The sequence below is a fragment of the Eubalaena glacialis genome, chromosome 10 (assembly GCF_028564815.1).
Source record: "Eubalaena glacialis isolate mEubGla1 chromosome 10, mEubGla1.1.hap2.+ XY, whole genome shotgun sequence".
NCBI classification, from domain to species: Eukaryota; Metazoa; Chordata; class Mammalia; order Artiodactyla; family Balaenidae; genus Eubalaena; species Eubalaena glacialis.
In genome coordinates this window covers 122,145,751-122,162,951 of record NC_083725.1, presented here as the reverse complement: position 1 = coordinate 122,162,951, position 17,201 = coordinate 122,145,751, and the positions used below count along the sequence as shown (strand labels likewise).

Below are 17,201 nucleotides of genomic sequence, written 5' to 3'. Positions count from 1 at the left end.
CTCTCCCCTGGGACCAGCCTCTGTTCCTGGAACAGCGAAGCGGTGGGGGGGGGGAACGACGCAGGGTCTGGGTGAGACTGCCTGGGAGCACGAGGTGGGTGGAAGGGGCCCCGGCTGGCCCTCCAGGTCTGCACCAGTGGAGCCAGGTGTCAGGACAGGCCTGTGGGACGCTGCCCTGGGTCTGGCTGAGGGTCAACGGGGAGCCCCTGTGCCCCCCACCCCTGCCCTGGGGGCCCCTGCTGGGCCGGGCTTGTTCCCCATGGCTCCCTGCAAGTGAGTGGGGCTCCCGGAACCCCCGTCTGCTGGGGTTGGAGCAGGTGGCTGGGACTTGTGGTTCTGCAGCTGCCGCCCTCCCCAAAGGCAGGGGCAGTGCTGAGCAGGCAGGGCTCTGGGGACAGGCGCCACCCCGGGCCACCTAGCCTGCCCAGGCTGCCCCACCCATCCTGGTGCTGAGGGGGTGGTCTTGGGTTCGGTGGGGGTGGGTGCCACAGCACAGGGACCTGCTGAGGTGGGCAGGGCTTCTCGCCCCCAGCCCCCCAGCTGCCTGACCAGGTCGGGTCAGGGGGCTAAGGCTTCCTGCAGCCCCCTCCCCCTGAGGTGATCAAAGGGCTGTGTCCTAGGAGGACCTGGAGGTCTCAGCTCACCATCTTGCCTGGCCTGGGGCCTCAGGATGGAGGCCGTGGATGCCAGTGACAGACATGAAGCCCACCTGCTCACAGGTACAGCCCTGTGTAGCCAGCACCTTAGAGCATGCTTGTCCCCCGATCTGCCCCCATTCCCAGCCACAAACGACCGATCCACTCTGAATTTTTGGATTTTTCATATCTGTCTGGTTTCCTTTGCTGAGCATGACGTTTCCAAGGGTCCACCACATGGACATGAATATTGTCCAGTAGTAAGAATGCTCCTTTTATGGAAGCTACAACTTATCGCGAAAAACACCACGGATGTTCACGCACTGTTTTAGTGGAGTTGTAGGTCTTTCTCTTGGATAAACCTCAGGGTCTATTTTAAACACCCCGGGCATGTGGGGAACCCCCGGGGGCACAGGCACCTGCACCCACCCAGTGGCCACCCCAGTGCCCTGGACCTGGCATACCCAGGACCAGCCAGTGGGGCAGACTCAGAGAGCACCAGCCACCAGGGAGCAGGGCTGTGGAGGGGCCCCCGCAGAGCCCGCCTGGGTCTTGGTCTGCACAGTCAGAAGGCATCATCATTTGAAAAAAACTTTTTGTCCAGAGATGTCCATGACTCCGTGATGTGAGGACTGCAAACACGGGATGACCGATGGGGCTGCCCAGGCCCCACGTGTGCACAAAGCAGGCCAGCAGGTGGCAAGGGCCCTGACACCGGGAGATGCCGGACAGAAAGGAGCACGTGGGAGCATCGCCTCCGACTCGGGGCGCCCTGCTTCCTCCTCCTTTGTTCTGAGGGGTTGGATGCGGCAGAGCTAGTCAGGCTGAGACAAGGATGGTGACACACACGGGGCCAGAGCAGCTCCAGGAGGCCCCAGCCAAGGGCCACAGGCCAGGACAGGTGCCCTGGGGAAGCTGGAGAGCGACCAGGCTGCACTGGGACTCGGCTGGCTGGACAGCCACCTGGCATCCCCAGGACTGTCGCCGCCCCTGCCAACCCAGCCCAGCCAGCCACACTCAAGGCCTTCTTCCAAGTGGAACTCGGCTCCGTCACATCCACCTTGAAACAGGCAGAGCAGCTGCAAAACCAGGCTCGGCCGTCAGGACCCGAGGCCACCTGGGCAGGGCCGTGTGTTGTATCCACAATTAAGTGTTTCTCTCAACATCAGAAGGGACGTGGTGACACTGCAGCATCCACCCCAAGGTCCATCCTGGCCTTAACATGGAGTCGCCATCACGTTTGAAACCGTGCACTAGGCAAGGGTTAGGGTGAGAGCAGGTTTTTCAGCACCAGCCAGCGGGGCCCTCCCCACCCAGCCCCCACCAACGCCCAAAGGCCTGGGGAGACCGCAGGGAGGCCTGGGAGGAGCCTCAGCACAGAAGCGGGACCCTGGGATCCCAGCCGGCAGGCACCCAGCTTCCAGGAAGGCTCAGCCTCTGCTCCCCCCGCCAGGGTGAACAGGGACGGGCAGGGGAGCCAAAACCCCAGCCCGGACCCACAGCCGACCCTCTGTGGGGCACTCAAAATGCTCCAGGACCACCCGGCCGCCAGCGGGCCCCTCGGCGCTCCCCACCCCTCCCTGAGGAGACTCTGCAGGGTTGGGGGCTCAGCCCCTCCCCCAGAGCCTTCACCCCTCAGGGAGGATTCTCAGAGCCCCCAGCAAGCCAGGCCGGGGTGTCGTGGAGGTGGGGTCCCCGGAGGCCTGAAAGTCCAGCTGCCTCTGGGGACACCCAGGACATCTGGAGGTGGCGGCATCCGCTGGCGGGCTCAGTTCGGGGCCACCTCACTTCCTGTGGGATGGAGGCCGGGTCAAGGCGCCGGTCACAAGGCAGCATCCCACCCGCCACCCAGGCCAAGGCCCCTCACCGGCTGCCGCAGAGGAAGAGCAGGTTCTGCACGGCCGGGACGGTGGAGCCGGCGTTCTGGCCAGTGACCAGGTGGCGGTCCAGCACCACGTGCACGGCGTCAGGCTCGCTGGCTGCAGGAGACCCCCAGGGGCCCAGGCCTCAGGCCACGTGCTGGGCCGGCTCCTGAGACCCTCCTGCACCTGCCCTCCCGGGCCGGGGACTCGTGGTCAAGGGCTGGCCCCCCAGGTCCTTTGGATACTCAGCCCCAGCAGGCGGGCCTGGCCAGGGCCCCCACTCACCACTGAAGCAGGCCCCCGCGTCCTTCACGAAGTCCTCCACGACCAGGGGCAGGTGGGCGAAGCCGGGCGCCCGGACGAGCTCGTACACAGAAGGCTGCGAGGGAAGGGCACCCAGGCTCAGGGCACCCAGGCTCACGCCCGCCACGTGGGGGCTGCTGAGGGTGGAGGGGCCCGCAGCAGGGGCCGGGGCTGAGGCTCTCCCGCCGTGGGGTGGCCACCGTGGGGCGGAAGCTGCCTGTCACCGCCTCGCCCAGCATCGGGGCACACGGGTGACCAGAATGAGCCGGGCAGGTGACCGCAGGGCAGAACCTTTCAACGAGCAGAGGGGCTGGGGGTCGAGCACAGAGCCACGCGAGGAGTGGCGACCGAGGTCCCCCCCCTGAGCAGAGCCCCTGCCCCTCTCCTTCTGTCCTCTCCCAGCCACCGGCCAGGCCGGCCCCGTGCAGCCCCCGCGCCTAGGCCTCAGTCCTCGCCGGGCAGACCCCCCCAGACCTGCCCCAGGACCCGGACTCTGGCCCCACGTCCAGCCAGGCCCTCTGCCCAAGTGGCGGCACCGCTTCCTGGACCCGAAAGGAGTGACACACTCAACAGGCATGAAACAAGGCCCCGAAGGACCCCTGCTCCCCACCCCCTGCCCCATGCTGGTAACCAAGAGCCCCATCTGGGCAAACAACTGCTGCCCCCACTGGAGGGGACCCTGGGCCCCCAAGCAGGCCCCCAAGCAGGCCCCCTGCTCTCAGATGCGTGTGCACATCTTCCATACCCATCCACAGCCCAGCACCCCTGCAGCGCACTCACCCCCGTGACGCTGTAGCCTTGGAACACCCAGGACCTGTCCTCATTGGTGGCACAGCAGAGGGCGGCAACGCCATGGCCCACAGCACAGATGGGCTCTGGAAGCAGGGCCAAGGCCAGGGTGAGACACTGGAAGCCGCCCAGGCCCCTGCCAACACTCCCACTCCCCTGGCTCCCCTCCCCAGACACAACTCAGAACTAGGATTTGTTTAGAGCCCAGATCCCCTCAAGCCGTTCTCGTGGCCAAGAAACAGGTACAACAAGAGAAGGCGGGTGCCAGGTGCACCTGTCACACCGGAGCGCCGCCACCCTCTGCCCCGCAGAACCACCCGCCCGGCTCCAGGCCCCGACTTGGCCTCTAGGCACCGCGGGGCAGCCCGCCTGGGAGCCCCCCGCCTCCGAATGCAGCAGGGGGAGGCGCCCCGGCCCTCCTCTTGCCCCGCAGGCCCCTGGCTCCGAGCCTCCCTCTCAGGGCAGCCTGGCATGAGTGCGTTCCCACGGCCGAGGCGGCTCAGACAATCGCTGCCTGGGGAGAGGAGGCCCCGTTCCCACCAACAAAGGACGCTGTGTGGAGCCCCTGGGTTTGCCTGTTGGGCCCTAACGAGCATCCCATCCCCATCGCAGCGACTTGCCCATCACCGCCAATGCCAGGCCAGGGCAGTGCGCCATGTCTCCACAGAGCAGAAGTCCTCCCAGCCGCCCCACCCCACCGGCCTCTGAGCCCAAACCCCACCGGGAACAAAGCAAGCATCCTGCCTGCCCATCTAGGGGGGTAAGCATCCCCAGCCATGAGCCCCCGAGAGAGCCAGGCAGAGGGACCACAGGGGCAGCGGCCTGATGGGCACAAAGTCGGGGAAGGAGGGATGGGGAAGGGATGCCCCTCCTGAATGTGTGTGTGTGTGTGTGTGTGTGTGTGTGTGTGTGTGTGTGTACACATGCTGACTAAACTTGTCTGCTCACTGGTCAGAATCATGGCTCTTCACACCTACCCTATCTGGCTCCTGAAATGACCTGGCATCTCCAGCAACAAAACCTGAACCCCGCAGTCCATGGCCATCACCTCCCACGCCCCTCACTGGGCATCTCCCCACCTCTCCTCCCTGTTGGTGGAGCCCCACTTCCCACGAACCTGCATACACACCCCAACCCCAGTCCCGGGGACCACCTACTGCTCTCGGAGCGGAAGTGCTGCAGGATGCGAGCCAGGGACCCACTGCTGGCCAGGTCAGCCAGGGCCCCAGGACAGCTGGGAATCAGGAGGGCGTGGTACCGGGCACCTGGCGGGAGACCACAGCCCAGTCAGTCACAGACGGCGAGGTCGCCAGCTGGGACCAGGCCCTACACGGCCACCAGCCCAGCTCCTCTCTGCTCCTGCCAGCCACCGTGTCACAAGGATTGTGTCACTTATCCCCACGTGGGCTAAGGCTCCCAAGGCCCACAAACCACCTCTGTGTGCCTGCCAACTCCCTCCCCCAGACCGAGCTGGAGAACTCTGGCCACAGGACGCAGGACCGGACACGGCCCTGGATGGCCACAGTGCTTCGTGACAAGCCCCTGGATGCTCCAGGAACAGAGTGAGCGAGCACTTCGGGGCCATGACCCCAGCTGGAACCACCCCCCCACCCAGACCCCCAAGGCCCCGCACCGTCGATGGACTCGAGCTTGGCGGGGCTGGCGTAGGCCTTGAGGCGGAAGTCCTGCACCCAGCGCGCGTTGCTCTCGTTCACGTCCACGAAGTCCATGGTCTTCCCCTGCAGGAGCCCAGCATGAGACGCCCCGCTATTGGCTCAAGAAAATGCTGACAAGGGCTGGGACTGACAGCAGTCCCTCGGGACAAAGGGACCCGACCACCCAGCCCCTCGGCAAGCCTCGCCACACCCAACCCCCTCCTGCCCCTGGGTGGCCTCAGTCTCCTGCCTATAAAGTGGAAGCAAGTGTCCCACCCACCTCAGGGGTGACCCTTAGTGCAGTGAGAAACACCTGATGGGTCACTTCTGTGACCCTGAGTTCCACACCATCGAGGGCCGAGAAGTCCTCCCAATGGTAGGTCTGTGCCACCCTCACTCACACGTGACCAAAGGTCTCAGAAAATGGGGAAGAGAACTAGATGGTGCCACCGGGGTCGTGGGCCCTCAGCCCAAGCTGGCTCCCGGCTCCTCCCAGGGCGTGAAACGCTCTCCTGGAGAAGGGGGTGGCTGGACTTACCCCGGGGGTGGCCACCTGCAGATTGAAGGCGGCGCTGGCCAGTGTGAAGCAGTGGAGGAAGGACTGGGCCGACACGCCTGCGAGGAGATGCGGCCCGGTGGGTGCAGGGCTCCTCCCGGCCCCGGACCACCCTGGGGAGCAGCCCCTAGCCCCACCTCACCCCGGGGCCCGCCCCTCACATGGCTGGGGTAGCAGCCCTAGCCCCCCGGCCCCCCGAGGGGGGCTGTCTCCCCAGCCTGACCACTAAAGGCCTTTCCAGAAGGCAAACCCACGCATGAGGTTCCCTGACACTCTGCTTGTCTACGCACCGAACCACACGGGCTGAGCACCAGCCCCACCCCCGAATGCAGCCACAGAGGAGCGGCAGTGAGCGAGGCCTGTGGCCGTGGAGGTGGGGCCGCAGCAGGTGTCAGCAGGAAGCGCGGTGCGTCTGGTCTCCTCTGCACAGGCCGGGGGACGCTGGCTCCTTTCCTCACCGAGTTCCCGGGTCCTGCCTACCGCCCCAGCCCCGGGGCTGCGTGCAGCCTCTTCTGCGCATGCCCAGTCCGAAGGCTCCCGGCTGCTGGGAGCTGAGGCCCCCCACCAGAGACGCCTGCTTCTAAAGGGACTTGATCTGCATCCCTCCACCTTTATTTAATCGAGGGACCCAATCCCGAAACCTCGCCTTCACCTTTATTCACTCTTACAAATTAATACACATTCATCGTAAAGAGTCCACAAATTGGGCAAAGATGGTCTCCCCAGTTCTGCCCAGTTCCTCCAGCCCTCCCACCCCCACCTGCTCCGCCCCAGGGTCCCCTGAAGGGACTCTGGAGGGCCCGCTCGTCCTGCCCACAGAGCGCAGGAGCCTTGTCAGAGCTGTGCCCCCACCCCATGTCCTCAGCATCCCTTCCCCGTGGCACAGCCAAGCCAGTGCGACCCCTCCTCACCCTTACCCCACTCCGACCAGCCACCTACGTCTTCAGGACTGAACCCCACTCTCGATGGCTCACCCTTGAACTCCCCATGCGGGGGCGGGGGGCGTCCCTCGGTTCCTCCATCCCTCATTCTGGGGACAGCTCAGGGGCCCTGGGGCTCAGCACACTGTGACCCCATGACCCACGGTCCTCACTCCCTCGCCCACTTGGGCAGCTACAGAAGTCAAGACGGGGACAGACTCCAGAGTCGGACCCTGGGTCCCAACCCTGGTTCTCCACCTCCCCGCCATTCGACTTTGGGCTCATCACTCCTCTGCGATGGAGGCAGCAAGGGGAGGACCCAGGAAGTGCGCCAGCCACCCTCACCGGCTCGTTCCTCCCCTGCTGACCCTGAGCACCCAGAGGCCTTGGCGGAGAACCGGGCCCCACCAGCCACGGCGCCCGCGAGCCCACCGGACTCGTCCCTTCCCCACCCTCGTCCTCCGGGCCGTGTGCCGGGCCGGCGGGCAGCGGAGAGGGTGCGGGAAGGAGACACCACTGCCCTCGCCGCCCCGCCTCCCCGGCTCCCCCAGGGCGGCTGCCCGGCGTACTGACCAGACCCGCGGCGGGCCGTCATCCCCGGTTCTCGTCTCCACAGAGGCTCGGCCCGGGCGGAAGCACTCGCGGCGGACGGCCCCCGGCCCCGCCCGCCCCGCCCTCTCGAGCCTCACCTTCGGCGGCGCCGCTGGCCACGAGGAGGCAGGCTGGCCGGTTCGGGAGCCGCTCGGACGCCATGGGCCCAGCCACGGCCTGTGCGGCCTGCGCGTGCGCGGAGCGTGGCAGGGGCAAGGTCAAGGGCCGCGGCGGCCTGGGGGCTGGGCTGAGCCGCGCCGGGCGCATGCGCCATCCCGCCTCCCGCCCCGCCTCTCCCTCCCAGCCCTGGTCCGGGTCGGAGTCCAGGTCAAGGTCTGCCCGGGCCACTCCTCCGACGCCGTCAGCCTCTTGGCCCCGGCGGGCCCGCAGAGAGGTCTGAGCGTGGGCGCGGGGCCGCAGGAGAGGCCTCCGAGGGTCTTCTCGGGCCAGATCCCTCAGCAGCCCTGAGCAGACCCCTGGCCCGACTCCTGCCCGCGGTCAGAGGCACGGTTCCTTCCCCTTCCCAAGCCCAGTCCAGGGCCGCGCAGGCCAGCCTGCGAGGGTACGGGTCCCACGTGGCATGTGGAGTTGGGAGGGGCATCCTGCACAGAGGCAGCGGTGGTGGCATGGGGCCTCACAAGCCAGAAGCCTCATTCGGGATCTGGCAGTGGCCTACCTCTCCGTGTCTGCCCCTGTGTCCAGTGGGGAGGACACACACAAGATGACCTGTCATGATGACTGGGGTGCCCCCCAGGTGGGGTTGCAGGCTCGCTGCCCCTTCCTGAGTGGGTTCCCATCCCAGGGGGCGGCCCCTGTCCCTCACACCCCACCCCCTGCGGTTGAGGTGGGGCCTGTTACTCAGGCCCGGCCTCAGGGCCCACATCTGGGCCAGGTGGCCGTGCACACCTGGGGGTGATGGCGGCTGCTGCAGGGGAGCGACTGGCAGGTGACTCCTCCTCTCGGAGCAGATGCAGGAGGGCCTGGGGACCAGACAGATCTACAGCCAGCAGCCCAGACCTGGTGACTGTCTTCTGGGAAGGATCTAGACCTGAGAGGTTGGGGCTCCCCCTTCAGAGCCCCCACCCGTCCTGCTGAGCCCCATCCCACAGCCCTTGCCCTGGGTCACACCTGAGGTGTAGGGTCACCCACTTCCCCCCGGCATCATCTACACGGTATTCAGGTACCTCCTTGTCCAATAGCGAGTGCCCGGGTGGGGCAGGTGAAGGTGGGGGAGGCCTGGGGGCTGGGCACAGGGGCTCTGCTGTTGGGGGTTGTGACGCCCTTGAACCTGGGCTCTTGCACTTGTTTGGGACCCTGAGGCACAAGGTACGTGGGGATCACAGGTCCTATTGTCCTGCACCAGCGTTTCATTCCTGTCTCTGGAACTTGCTCACCCTGGAAGCCAAGGCCGGGTGAGTGGGGGGCCATTCCTGGGGGGCTTGGTGACCAGTGCTTCAGGTCACCCCTGCTTTTGCTCCCCTGGCAACTTCCTCTTTTCAGAGCATGCCTGAGCCTTTCCCTGGGGGCCTTTGCACTTCCTATTCCTACCTCTGGAATGCTGGAGTGCCTCTCTGCCCATCAAACTCCTAACCATCCGTCAAAGCCCATGGGCACTAAGGCACTGTCTACCCAGTTCTCCTGTTCTGAGAACACCCCATGCAAGGACTGCCCTGAGTGCCCCTTTGTTAGCTCAGCCTGACTGCCGAGTGGGCCTCCCATATAAGGACTTGGGATTGGGGCTCTCTCAGGGTGGGTGTGTCATGGGCAGGCCAGCTACCCAGGCAGCAGGCAGAGTGACCCATGTCCCAGGCCCAGGATGCATCCCTCTTCCCAGCAGGGCTAAGGCCCCTCAGTTCCGGGTTCTCTTTTGGCCAAGGCTGGGCAGGGTGGGATCCAGAGACTTAGACCTCAAGCACCTGTGGGTTATGCAGACCCCGCACCAGCCCCTAAAGCCTGGGGCGGCTGAGGCCAGGGCAGCGGGCTGGGCACAGGGTCCCTCTGCCTCGGGTGGGGCTTCAGCAGTACTGTTGAGAGGACAGATCAGCTGGTTCCACTGTCTGACCCCAGGCTGCCAGGGCCTGGCCGGAGGACATCAGGCAGTTGGGCAGGCAGTGGCGAACTGTGGCCTGGAGTGGGGTGATGTGACAGGGAGGTGGGTTCTGTCTCAAGCTGGCCCATCCCAATGCCCAGGACATCAGGACGGAGCAGCGGTCACCTGGAGGATCCAGAGGAGGGTCTGAATGGGGTTCCCCTCAAACACACCTCCGGGTACCACTGGGCTGGAGGGGGGCGCTGACTTACAACCAGGCTTTGTTCCCACGTGCTGGGGTGGATCCCAGGGACGTCCCCTCAGCGCTCTCTGCAACACACAGGCGTGCACTTCTCTCCTGCCGGGACAGGTGCCTGATGCCAGGGCTGGGGGGCGGGGGGCGTGGCATGTGGAGGTGGTGAGGCCTTTGCTCTGCTCAGCAGCCCTCGGGCAGCCAGCACCGGCTCCAGGGGCCGAAGGCACCAGACAGGAAGCCCAGGCACGGCGGGACCAGTCACTGGGGCACAGGGAGCCTCTGCCTGCCCGGCCCTGGGACCTCCCTGAGGTCAGGGAGCCTCGGGGCCAGGGGTGCGCTGAAGGCCCAGGAATCAGAGAGGCCCGATGCAGCAGCCAAGGGGGAGGGTCCGCAGTAGTGAGCCGCCCGCACCTCTGCCCTCCCCAGGCCTCGGTTGTTCTGCCCTGCTGGAGGAAGAGCGTTTCCAGAGGCCCCTACCTGGCCATGCCCATGTCTGCGGAGGGCAGGATCCTGAGGCATTGGCATTCCCACCCCCGGGCACACCGAGGATGCGTGCCAGGGTGGGGTCCCCAAAGGGAAGTTACGCTCGGGAGAGGAGAGGGTGCTAGAGAGGAAAGCAAACTGGACCCCTACACCTTTTGCGTCCCTATACGGTGACCCCATGTGTGACACAGCTTATCCTGGCAGCCCCTCCCTCAGTGCCCAGCCCACTGGGGCCTCCGTCCCTGGAGACGCTGCTGCCATCTGAGTTCTCCTGGTTTTCAGGTGTCCTTGTAAGTTCGAGTGGGATTTACAGTGTGTACTCTTTATACACTGAATACTTTTTATAGCTGGTATTTTGTTTAGACCTTAAAAGTAGTTCTGGGACTTCCTTGGTGGTCCAGTGGTTAAGCATCTGCCTTCCAATGCAGGGGATTCGGGTTCGATCCCTGGTCAGGGAACTAAGATCCCACGTGCTGCGGGGCAACTAAGCCCGCGTGCCGCAACTACCGAGCCCACGCCCTCTGGAGCCCGCAAGCTGCAACTAAGACCCGATGCAGCCAAATAAATAAATAAATAAAAGTAGTTCTGTAATAAAAATAAAGAAATAAAAGCAGTTCTGTAATAAAAGTAACTTAAGTTAGCCTGGGCATGCCCAAGAGGTTGTTTTTGTTTGTTTGTTTGTTTTGGGTTTTTTTTCTCATTTTGGAAGCATGCCTACATTCCTCAAGCTTAGAGATGCTATGAACGAGAAGCTGAGCCTCAGAAGAAACGGGAGATGGTTACACAGTGATATCACAAAACTACAGTGTGGCCTTGTGGCAGGTGCAGGCAGACCCAGGCTCAGGATAGGCCCTGGCTGTGTGGGAAGTGACAGCAGGAGACAGAGTCACCATGGGGCTAGGGGGACCGTCCACCGCCTGAGGCTGGCCCATCACACCTGCTGGTGAGAAAGAAAGACCACAAGCTCTCCAGCTTACTCCACACGAAACCTAAGGTCCAGATGCGTTAAAGGCCTAAATGTGAGTAAATGCCAAGAGTATTAGACTACAACAAGGGAGAATCCTTCTAACCGAGATTCCAAAACTTGCATGGTAAAGGGAACAACAGTTCTGTGTGATAAACTGAGATTTTGGAACTTCTAGATGCAGGAAACAGAGTGAGGTGTAAGCCAGCCACTGAATGCAGATAAGTGCCATTTGATGAAGGCTTGGAATATAAAACACATAAAGAGGACTTCCCTGGTGGCGCAGTGGTTAAGAATCCGCCTGCCAATGCAGGGGACACGGGTTCGAGCCCTGGTCCGGGAAGATCCCACATGTCGCAGAGCAACTAAGCCCGTGCGCCACAACTACTGAGCCTACGCTCTAGATCCCGTGAGCCACAACTACTGAACCTGAGAGCCACAACTACCGAGCCTGCGCGCCTAGAGCCCGTGCTCCACAACAAAGAGAAGCCACCGCAATGAGAAGCCCGCGCACCACAACGAAGAGTAGCCCCCGCTCGCCACAACTAGAGGAAACCCGCGAGCAGCAACCAAGACCCAATACAGCCAAAAATAAATAAATAAAATAAAAATCTTAAAAAAAAAAAAATCAGAAAAGGCAAGGCCCAGATGGCCAAGAACCTGGTGAAAAGTAGCAGTTGGATCAGTGCAAACAGAAACAACCAGAAGTGGCCAGCTTCCCCCGTTCAGATGGACTTTATTTTTATTTTTTATTTATATTATTTATTTATTTATTTATTTTTGGCTGTATTGGGTCTTTGTTGCTGCGCGCGGACTTTCTCTAGTTGCGGCGAGTGGGGGCTACTCTTCGTTGCGGTGCGCGGGCTTCTCACTGCGGTGGCTTCTTGTGTTGCAGAGCGCGGGCTCTAGGCGCACGGGCTTCAGTAGTTGTGGCATGCGGGCTCAGTAGTTGTGGCTCGCAGGCTTAGTTGCTCCACGGCATGTGGGAGCTTCCCGGACCAGGGCTCGAACCCGTGTCCCCTGCACTGGCAGGCGGATACTTAACCACTGCGCCACCAGGGAAGTCCCCAGATGGGCTTTAAAACCTTGAGTGCTTCACCTGCTCCTGTGTCACCAAGAGAGGGGAGCTCTCCTCTCGTGGCCGACTCATAGGCACGAGACAGGGCAGCCGAGTTTAAGGTGCACACACAGTGTGGCCTACCTCTGGGCGAGTCCCAGGAGAACCGCAGGGAGGGCCTCAGGTGTGCACACACCCATGTTCACAGCAGCCTTACAGGTAGAGGCAGCCCAGTGCCCATCAGCGAATGACGGACACACAAAAGGTGGTCCATGCATATGATGGGGTAGTCAGCCTTAAAAAGAAGGAGATCCTGACACAGGCTACAACATGGATGAAGCTTGGGGACGTTATGCTCAGTGAATAAGCCAGACACAGAAGGACAAATCCTGTCTGATTCCACTCACATGACGTCCCCAGAGTCGTCATTCATAGAGACAGAAAGTAGATGGTGAGGGCCGGGGGTGGGGGGGAGGGAATGGGGAGTGAGTGTTTAATGGGGACAGACTGTCAGTTTGGGGCGATGAATGATTTCCGGAGGCAGATGGTGTGATGCTAGCACAGCAGTGTGGATGTGATTAATGCCAAAGCCCTGTGCACCGAAAAGTTTAAGATAAAATGGTGAATTTTATATAATGTACATTTTACCACAATAAAATAAAGGTCAGATGTGCATGCAGGATGCCCAAAGACACAGGGCACCGGGGCAGGACAAGGATTTCCATTACTGCTTTGTCTAAAGTTGCAAAAATTCTGAAACAACCTAAACATCCTTTAATAGAGAATCGAGAAGTAAAATGAGGCAGCAACACGGGGAGAACATCACCACGTCGGGAGGACCGAGCCCTGGGTGTCCAGCTGAAGGTGACAGAGCTCACCTTCACAGTCACCTCCATCCTGCCCCAAGTCCCCTAAAATGGCAGAAGGATCCTCGTTTGTTTGCATTTAAGGTGCAAGCAGAACAGAGAGAAGGGGAGATGGGGGCTGGCTGGCTGGAGAAGGGAGGCAAGTGGCAGCCCCGTCGCCCGTGGGACAGGCGGGCTGGAGGCTGCGGGTGTGGGCACCGCCCGCCTGCTCTTTGTGGCCAAGCTCAGGCCAGATGGCTCAGGGCAAGGGTGTCAGGTCTGTTTGGGGTGTGTTCACCCCAAGGAAGGGCCCTGGACTTGTCTGGGCCCGAGGTATGGGTGCACCAATGGGGGATGAGTACCTGGAAAAGAAGGGAGAGACGTGCCCCCAACCAGCTTGAGGAAGTCCGTGGGGCCCAGGGTGACAAAGCCCGCAGAGCACTTCTGGAGCCCAGGGGGCCTTCCTCCCCACGAGCCCACGCCTGCGCGACTCCCCCAGTTGGACACCTGGCCAGGGTGGGCCGGGAGCTGCGGGCGGAAGGTGATGAGAGGAGGGACACCCCCTCCTTGCAGCGACCTCCCCATCCCCCCCGAGTGGCGAGCTCACCGCAGAGAGGGGTGGAGAAAGAGTCCCCAGCTGGAGAGGACGACCGAGGGCCAAGGTCCCCATTCCCCTCCCAACGTGGCTCCAGTACAGCTCGACCCCACGCTGCGGCCGGCAGCCTGGGCCTGGGGGTGGGTCCTGCGGCCCCTGGGTGTCCATCTAGGGTCAGGGCCTGCAGGAAGGCCTGGATGTGGCTGTCTGGGAGGGGCCAGGCCCTGGGCGGGGCTGTGGGTAGAGCCCACCAGGATCAAGGGCACGGAGGTGGCAGGAAGGGCTGGTGAGGGGCACCTGGGGGTCCCTGCCCCTCCCTGGAAGGCCCTCGGTGTGGATACATGACACGCCACACACCCAGGCAGGCAGCCCCAGCCTGTCCCTGCCGCGTGCAGGTGAGGACGCCAGCCCAGCCTTTAGAGAATTAGAGTTTATTTCAGACTCGGCCTCCTCTCAGGCCCGGGGTTCCAGTGGCCGGCTGGCCAGGCAAGGGCATATCGGGCTCCCACAGCGCCCACTGCCACCGTGCCACGGGCCCAGCAAAGCATGGTCTCCCTGCAGGCACAGTGGGGCAGCGGACGTGGGTGATGGTCACCCGCCAAGCGGTTCTACTCTACCTGTGTTATTGCATGTATACGCTTGTTAGACTCCGAGGACGCTGGGTGAGGCAGGAGGCGCCGTCTGTGGGGGGCTAGGCCGGCACAGCTCCCTCCCTGCCAGGCTCTCAGCTGCCCGCAGGACAACTGCCACAGGGTGGGATGGGGGTCAGGGCAGGAAATGTGGGGGCCCAGCTAGAAGGTAAACTTGGGGAGCCCCTCCCGACACCAGCCTTCGGGCTGTCTGTCCACCCAGCCAGGGCTCAGGCGACCGGGCAAGTGGCTCGGAAACTCCGCCCGCCTGAGGTCAGCCCCCCGGAGTCAGCCCCCCCAGATGAACGCCCCACCCCCGGCTGCAAGCAAAGAGCAGAAATGGGGAGAGTGAAACAGCCACACGCTTTAATGTCCCCACGTGGGCTGGACCCAGGTCAGAACCCATCCCAGACCCCTGCCCAGCCCCGGGGGCACCCACCCTGGGGGCTCATAGGGACGTTGCTGCCAGGAAGCCCACAGAACCACTGGGGCCCTTGGGCAGGCGGGCCGCACTCAGCTCACTCCTTCCTCCGCCCTCAGGTGCCCTGGTCCAGGCTGAGCCTCCACCCCATGTCAGGGCTCCGCCTGTGCTGCTCTGTAACCCACGGAGCCTGGGCTCCTCCTGCCCCCAGGTTCGGAGGGGAAAGTGCTGGGGACCGACCGACCGAGGGAGGTTGGTTTCCACTGCTGGCAGGGGGCCTGTCCCTCTCTCTCTTCCTCTGCGTGTATATGGGGGGTACACAAGTATATGTATTACGTATGTATAGATAGCTGTGTGTGAACTTGGCATGCACTAGATTCCCGAGGTCTGTACAGGAAGTGGCTGTGCCCCCACCTGGGCACCAGCCATCATTTCTTTCGGACCAGGAAGGCCACACCAAGAATCAGGGCTGCAGCTGCCACAGCCATGCCCCCAGCCACAAACAGGGGGGTCAAGTTCTCGAAAGGGCAGGGGTCTTGGCCCCCTGGGCCCCCGCTGGGGGCCTCGCCCTCCTCAGCCCCATCCCCAGGGCCCTTCGGCTCGGGGGCTGCATCGGGGCTGCTGGGGGCTGCGGGGGCCGGCTTCAGGTTGCTGTGGTTGTTGAGGAGGGCAGGGTCTGCCTTGGCCGGGGTCTTCTTCGCAGGTGGCAGGGTGGGGGCCGCCGGAGGCTCCTGCTTCTCCACTTGGGCCTCCTTCTTCCCTGGCTTAGCTGAGGGGGCTTTCCCATCCGCAGCGGTGGGTGCTCGGGCCTCAGCAGCAGCCTTGGTGTCGGCCTTGGGGCTGCTGGTCGACTTCCCTCTGGACTCCATGGTGGGTGTGCTGGCGGGCTGCACGGGGCGTGCGTGGACAGGCAGGTGTCTAGACCGCAGCAGCTCAGGACAGTTCACCCCTGGGCATCCTATGAGCCTGGTGGGGGGGGAGACCCAACGAGGCTGGGACAAGAGACTTGGCGTCCTGTCCAGCTCCCACCTCCTTGTCCCTATAGAGACCCTGTTCAGTTCTCTGGACCCTCTTCTTCCAGGGCTCGGCCTCCTTCTGGCTTCACCCACCTTCTGAGAAGCCCCTCCAAGCACACAAGCAGGGGCTGTGGGCCCCTTTGGGCTGGGGTGTCGGGATGAGACCAGCCAGAGGCTTCAGTTTCCTCATCTGTGACATGGTCTTGCCCACACGTGTGCCGTGTCCATCACGGTGGCCCAGCGTGGGGAAGAGAGCCCACCCAGCCCTGAGAAGGATGTGCGGTCAGGGGAGGTGGACAGCAGCCCCGTGGGCCTGGGCAGAACTGACTGCATACCCTTCTCAGGGCTGGGTGGGCTGGGGGGTAGGCAGGGCAGGGTGGGAACCCAGAGTCTGGGCTCTCGGGCCTTGGTGGGGTAGGAATGGGCCCAAGGCCGCCAGGACCTGGATGTGACAAAACCAGGGTGTCTTCTCAGAAGGCTGGAGGAGCCAGGGTGGCAGTGACAGGCCTGTGCCTCCCAGCCAACCATCTACTGCCCCCAGCGCCGGGCACCCACCCCCATGACCGGCCTTGCCTGCTCCGGCCTAAGAGCAGGGAGTCCTCCGTGACCCTGAGGCCACGCCTGCCTCTGGGAGTGGAGGGAATCCCTGGTGTGAGTCTGGGGTGGGCAGGCGTCCTGTCATCAGCCTCAGCATCCCTGAATCTGGGCCAGGCAGAGGACGGGGGCTCTGGGCTGTAGGGAAGGCCTGGCCCAGATCCTCAATGTCTGGGGAGGGCAGGGGGACTGCAGGCCTCGCCACTCTGGACCTGAGTCTTCCCTCCCTGGACACCTGGACACCCGGACACCGGCGGTCTGCCGCTTCTCCAGGACGTTGAGAACTCCCACCTCCACCCTCAGGGAGAGGGAGCCTGCGTGGGGGGTGGCAGCCCCAGGTCCCCACCCTGGCAATGCACACTAACCACAGTGAAGGTCGCCTGAAGGTCACGGCGTGATGGGGGTGTCCTGAGGAGAAGCCCAGCTGCTGTCCTACTTCCCGGGGAACCCCAGCAGCCCCTCACCCCTGCCATTCTGGAGGGGCACCCAGCTGCTGGGCATCAAGTTTGCAAAGGGCAGGGGGTCCACTCTCCACCTCCCCCAGACCCTTGGTTATTTCTGGCTCATACTAACGTCACCCGGCTACCCCTCCCCCTCCAGGCCGCTATGCCCGAGAGAGCAAGGGCCCTGGAGGGCCCCCGGTGACCTTCACAGCGGAGAACCGCTGCTTCTTCCTGCGGGGCCCAACGCCCCCACCCCGCGGAGTCCCCGCCGCCTTACGCTGCTGTTCCCGGCGCTCCCACCTCGGCGCAGCGCGCTCTCCGCGGGACCACGGCGGGCGGCGGGCGGCGGGCGGCGGCTGCGGATGAAGGACTGGGAGCTTCCCACAATGCACTGCTTCCGGTGCAGGAAGGGGGGCGGGGACCGCATCAGCGCTGGCTCCGCCCACCTGCTCTTGGCCACCACAGCGCCCCGGGCTGGCTGAGACCTCTGGGGCCCCCAAACCCAGCTCCGCTTTTGATCCCAAGGGCAGCTTAGAGTCAGGGAGGTGAGGGGCCGAG

At 63.6% G+C, this 17,201-nt stretch overlaps 2 protein-coding genes across 5 annotated transcripts; both read right to left on the bottom strand.

Annotated features, from left to right (window-relative positions):
- Window positions 1-961: 961 nt before the first annotated feature.
- On the bottom strand, window positions 962-7,526 carry GATD1 (glutamine amidotransferase class 1 domain containing 1). Of its 3 annotated transcripts, none has more exons than XM_061202324.1 (8): window positions 7,410-7,526; window positions 5,783-5,859; window positions 5,223-5,328; window positions 4,747-4,854; window positions 3,581-3,675; window positions 2,783-2,876; window positions 2,503-2,614; window positions 962-2,426 (listed from the first exon to the last, which is right to left on the bottom strand). In XM_061202324.1, exons 1-8 carry the CDS (start codon window positions 7,471-7,473, stop codon window positions 2,420-2,422), a joined length of 663 nt encoding a protein of 220 aa, XP_061058307.1. In that variant the 5' UTR covers window positions 7,474-7,526; the 3' UTR covers window positions 962-2,419. The 3 variants fall into 3 exon arrangements, with proteins under 3 accessions (XP_061058307.1, XP_061058309.1, XP_061058308.1); XM_061202326.1 differs by lacking the exon at window positions 7,410-7,526 and adding an exon at window positions 7,294-7,393; XM_061202325.1 differs by lacking the exon at window positions 962-2,426 and having other exon boundaries at window positions 2,499-2,614.
- Window positions 7,527-14,509: 6,983 nt separating this feature from the next.
- On the bottom strand, window positions 14,510-17,019 carry CEND1 (cell cycle exit and neuronal differentiation 1). 2 transcript variants are annotated; one of them, XM_061203929.1, is made up of 2 exons: window positions 16,921-17,019; window positions 14,510-15,556 (listed from the first exon to the last, which is right to left on the bottom strand). In XM_061203929.1, the coding sequence occupies exon 2, from the start codon at window positions 15,457-15,459 to the stop codon at window positions 15,019-15,021; it is 441 nt and encodes a 146-aa protein (XP_061059912.1). In that variant the 5' UTR covers window positions 15,460-15,556; window positions 16,921-17,019; the 3' UTR covers window positions 14,510-15,018. The 2 variants fall into 2 exon arrangements, with proteins under 2 accessions (XP_061059912.1, XP_061059913.1); XM_061203930.1 differs by having other exon boundaries at window positions 16,944-16,998.
- Window positions 17,020-17,201: the final 182 nt, after the last annotated feature.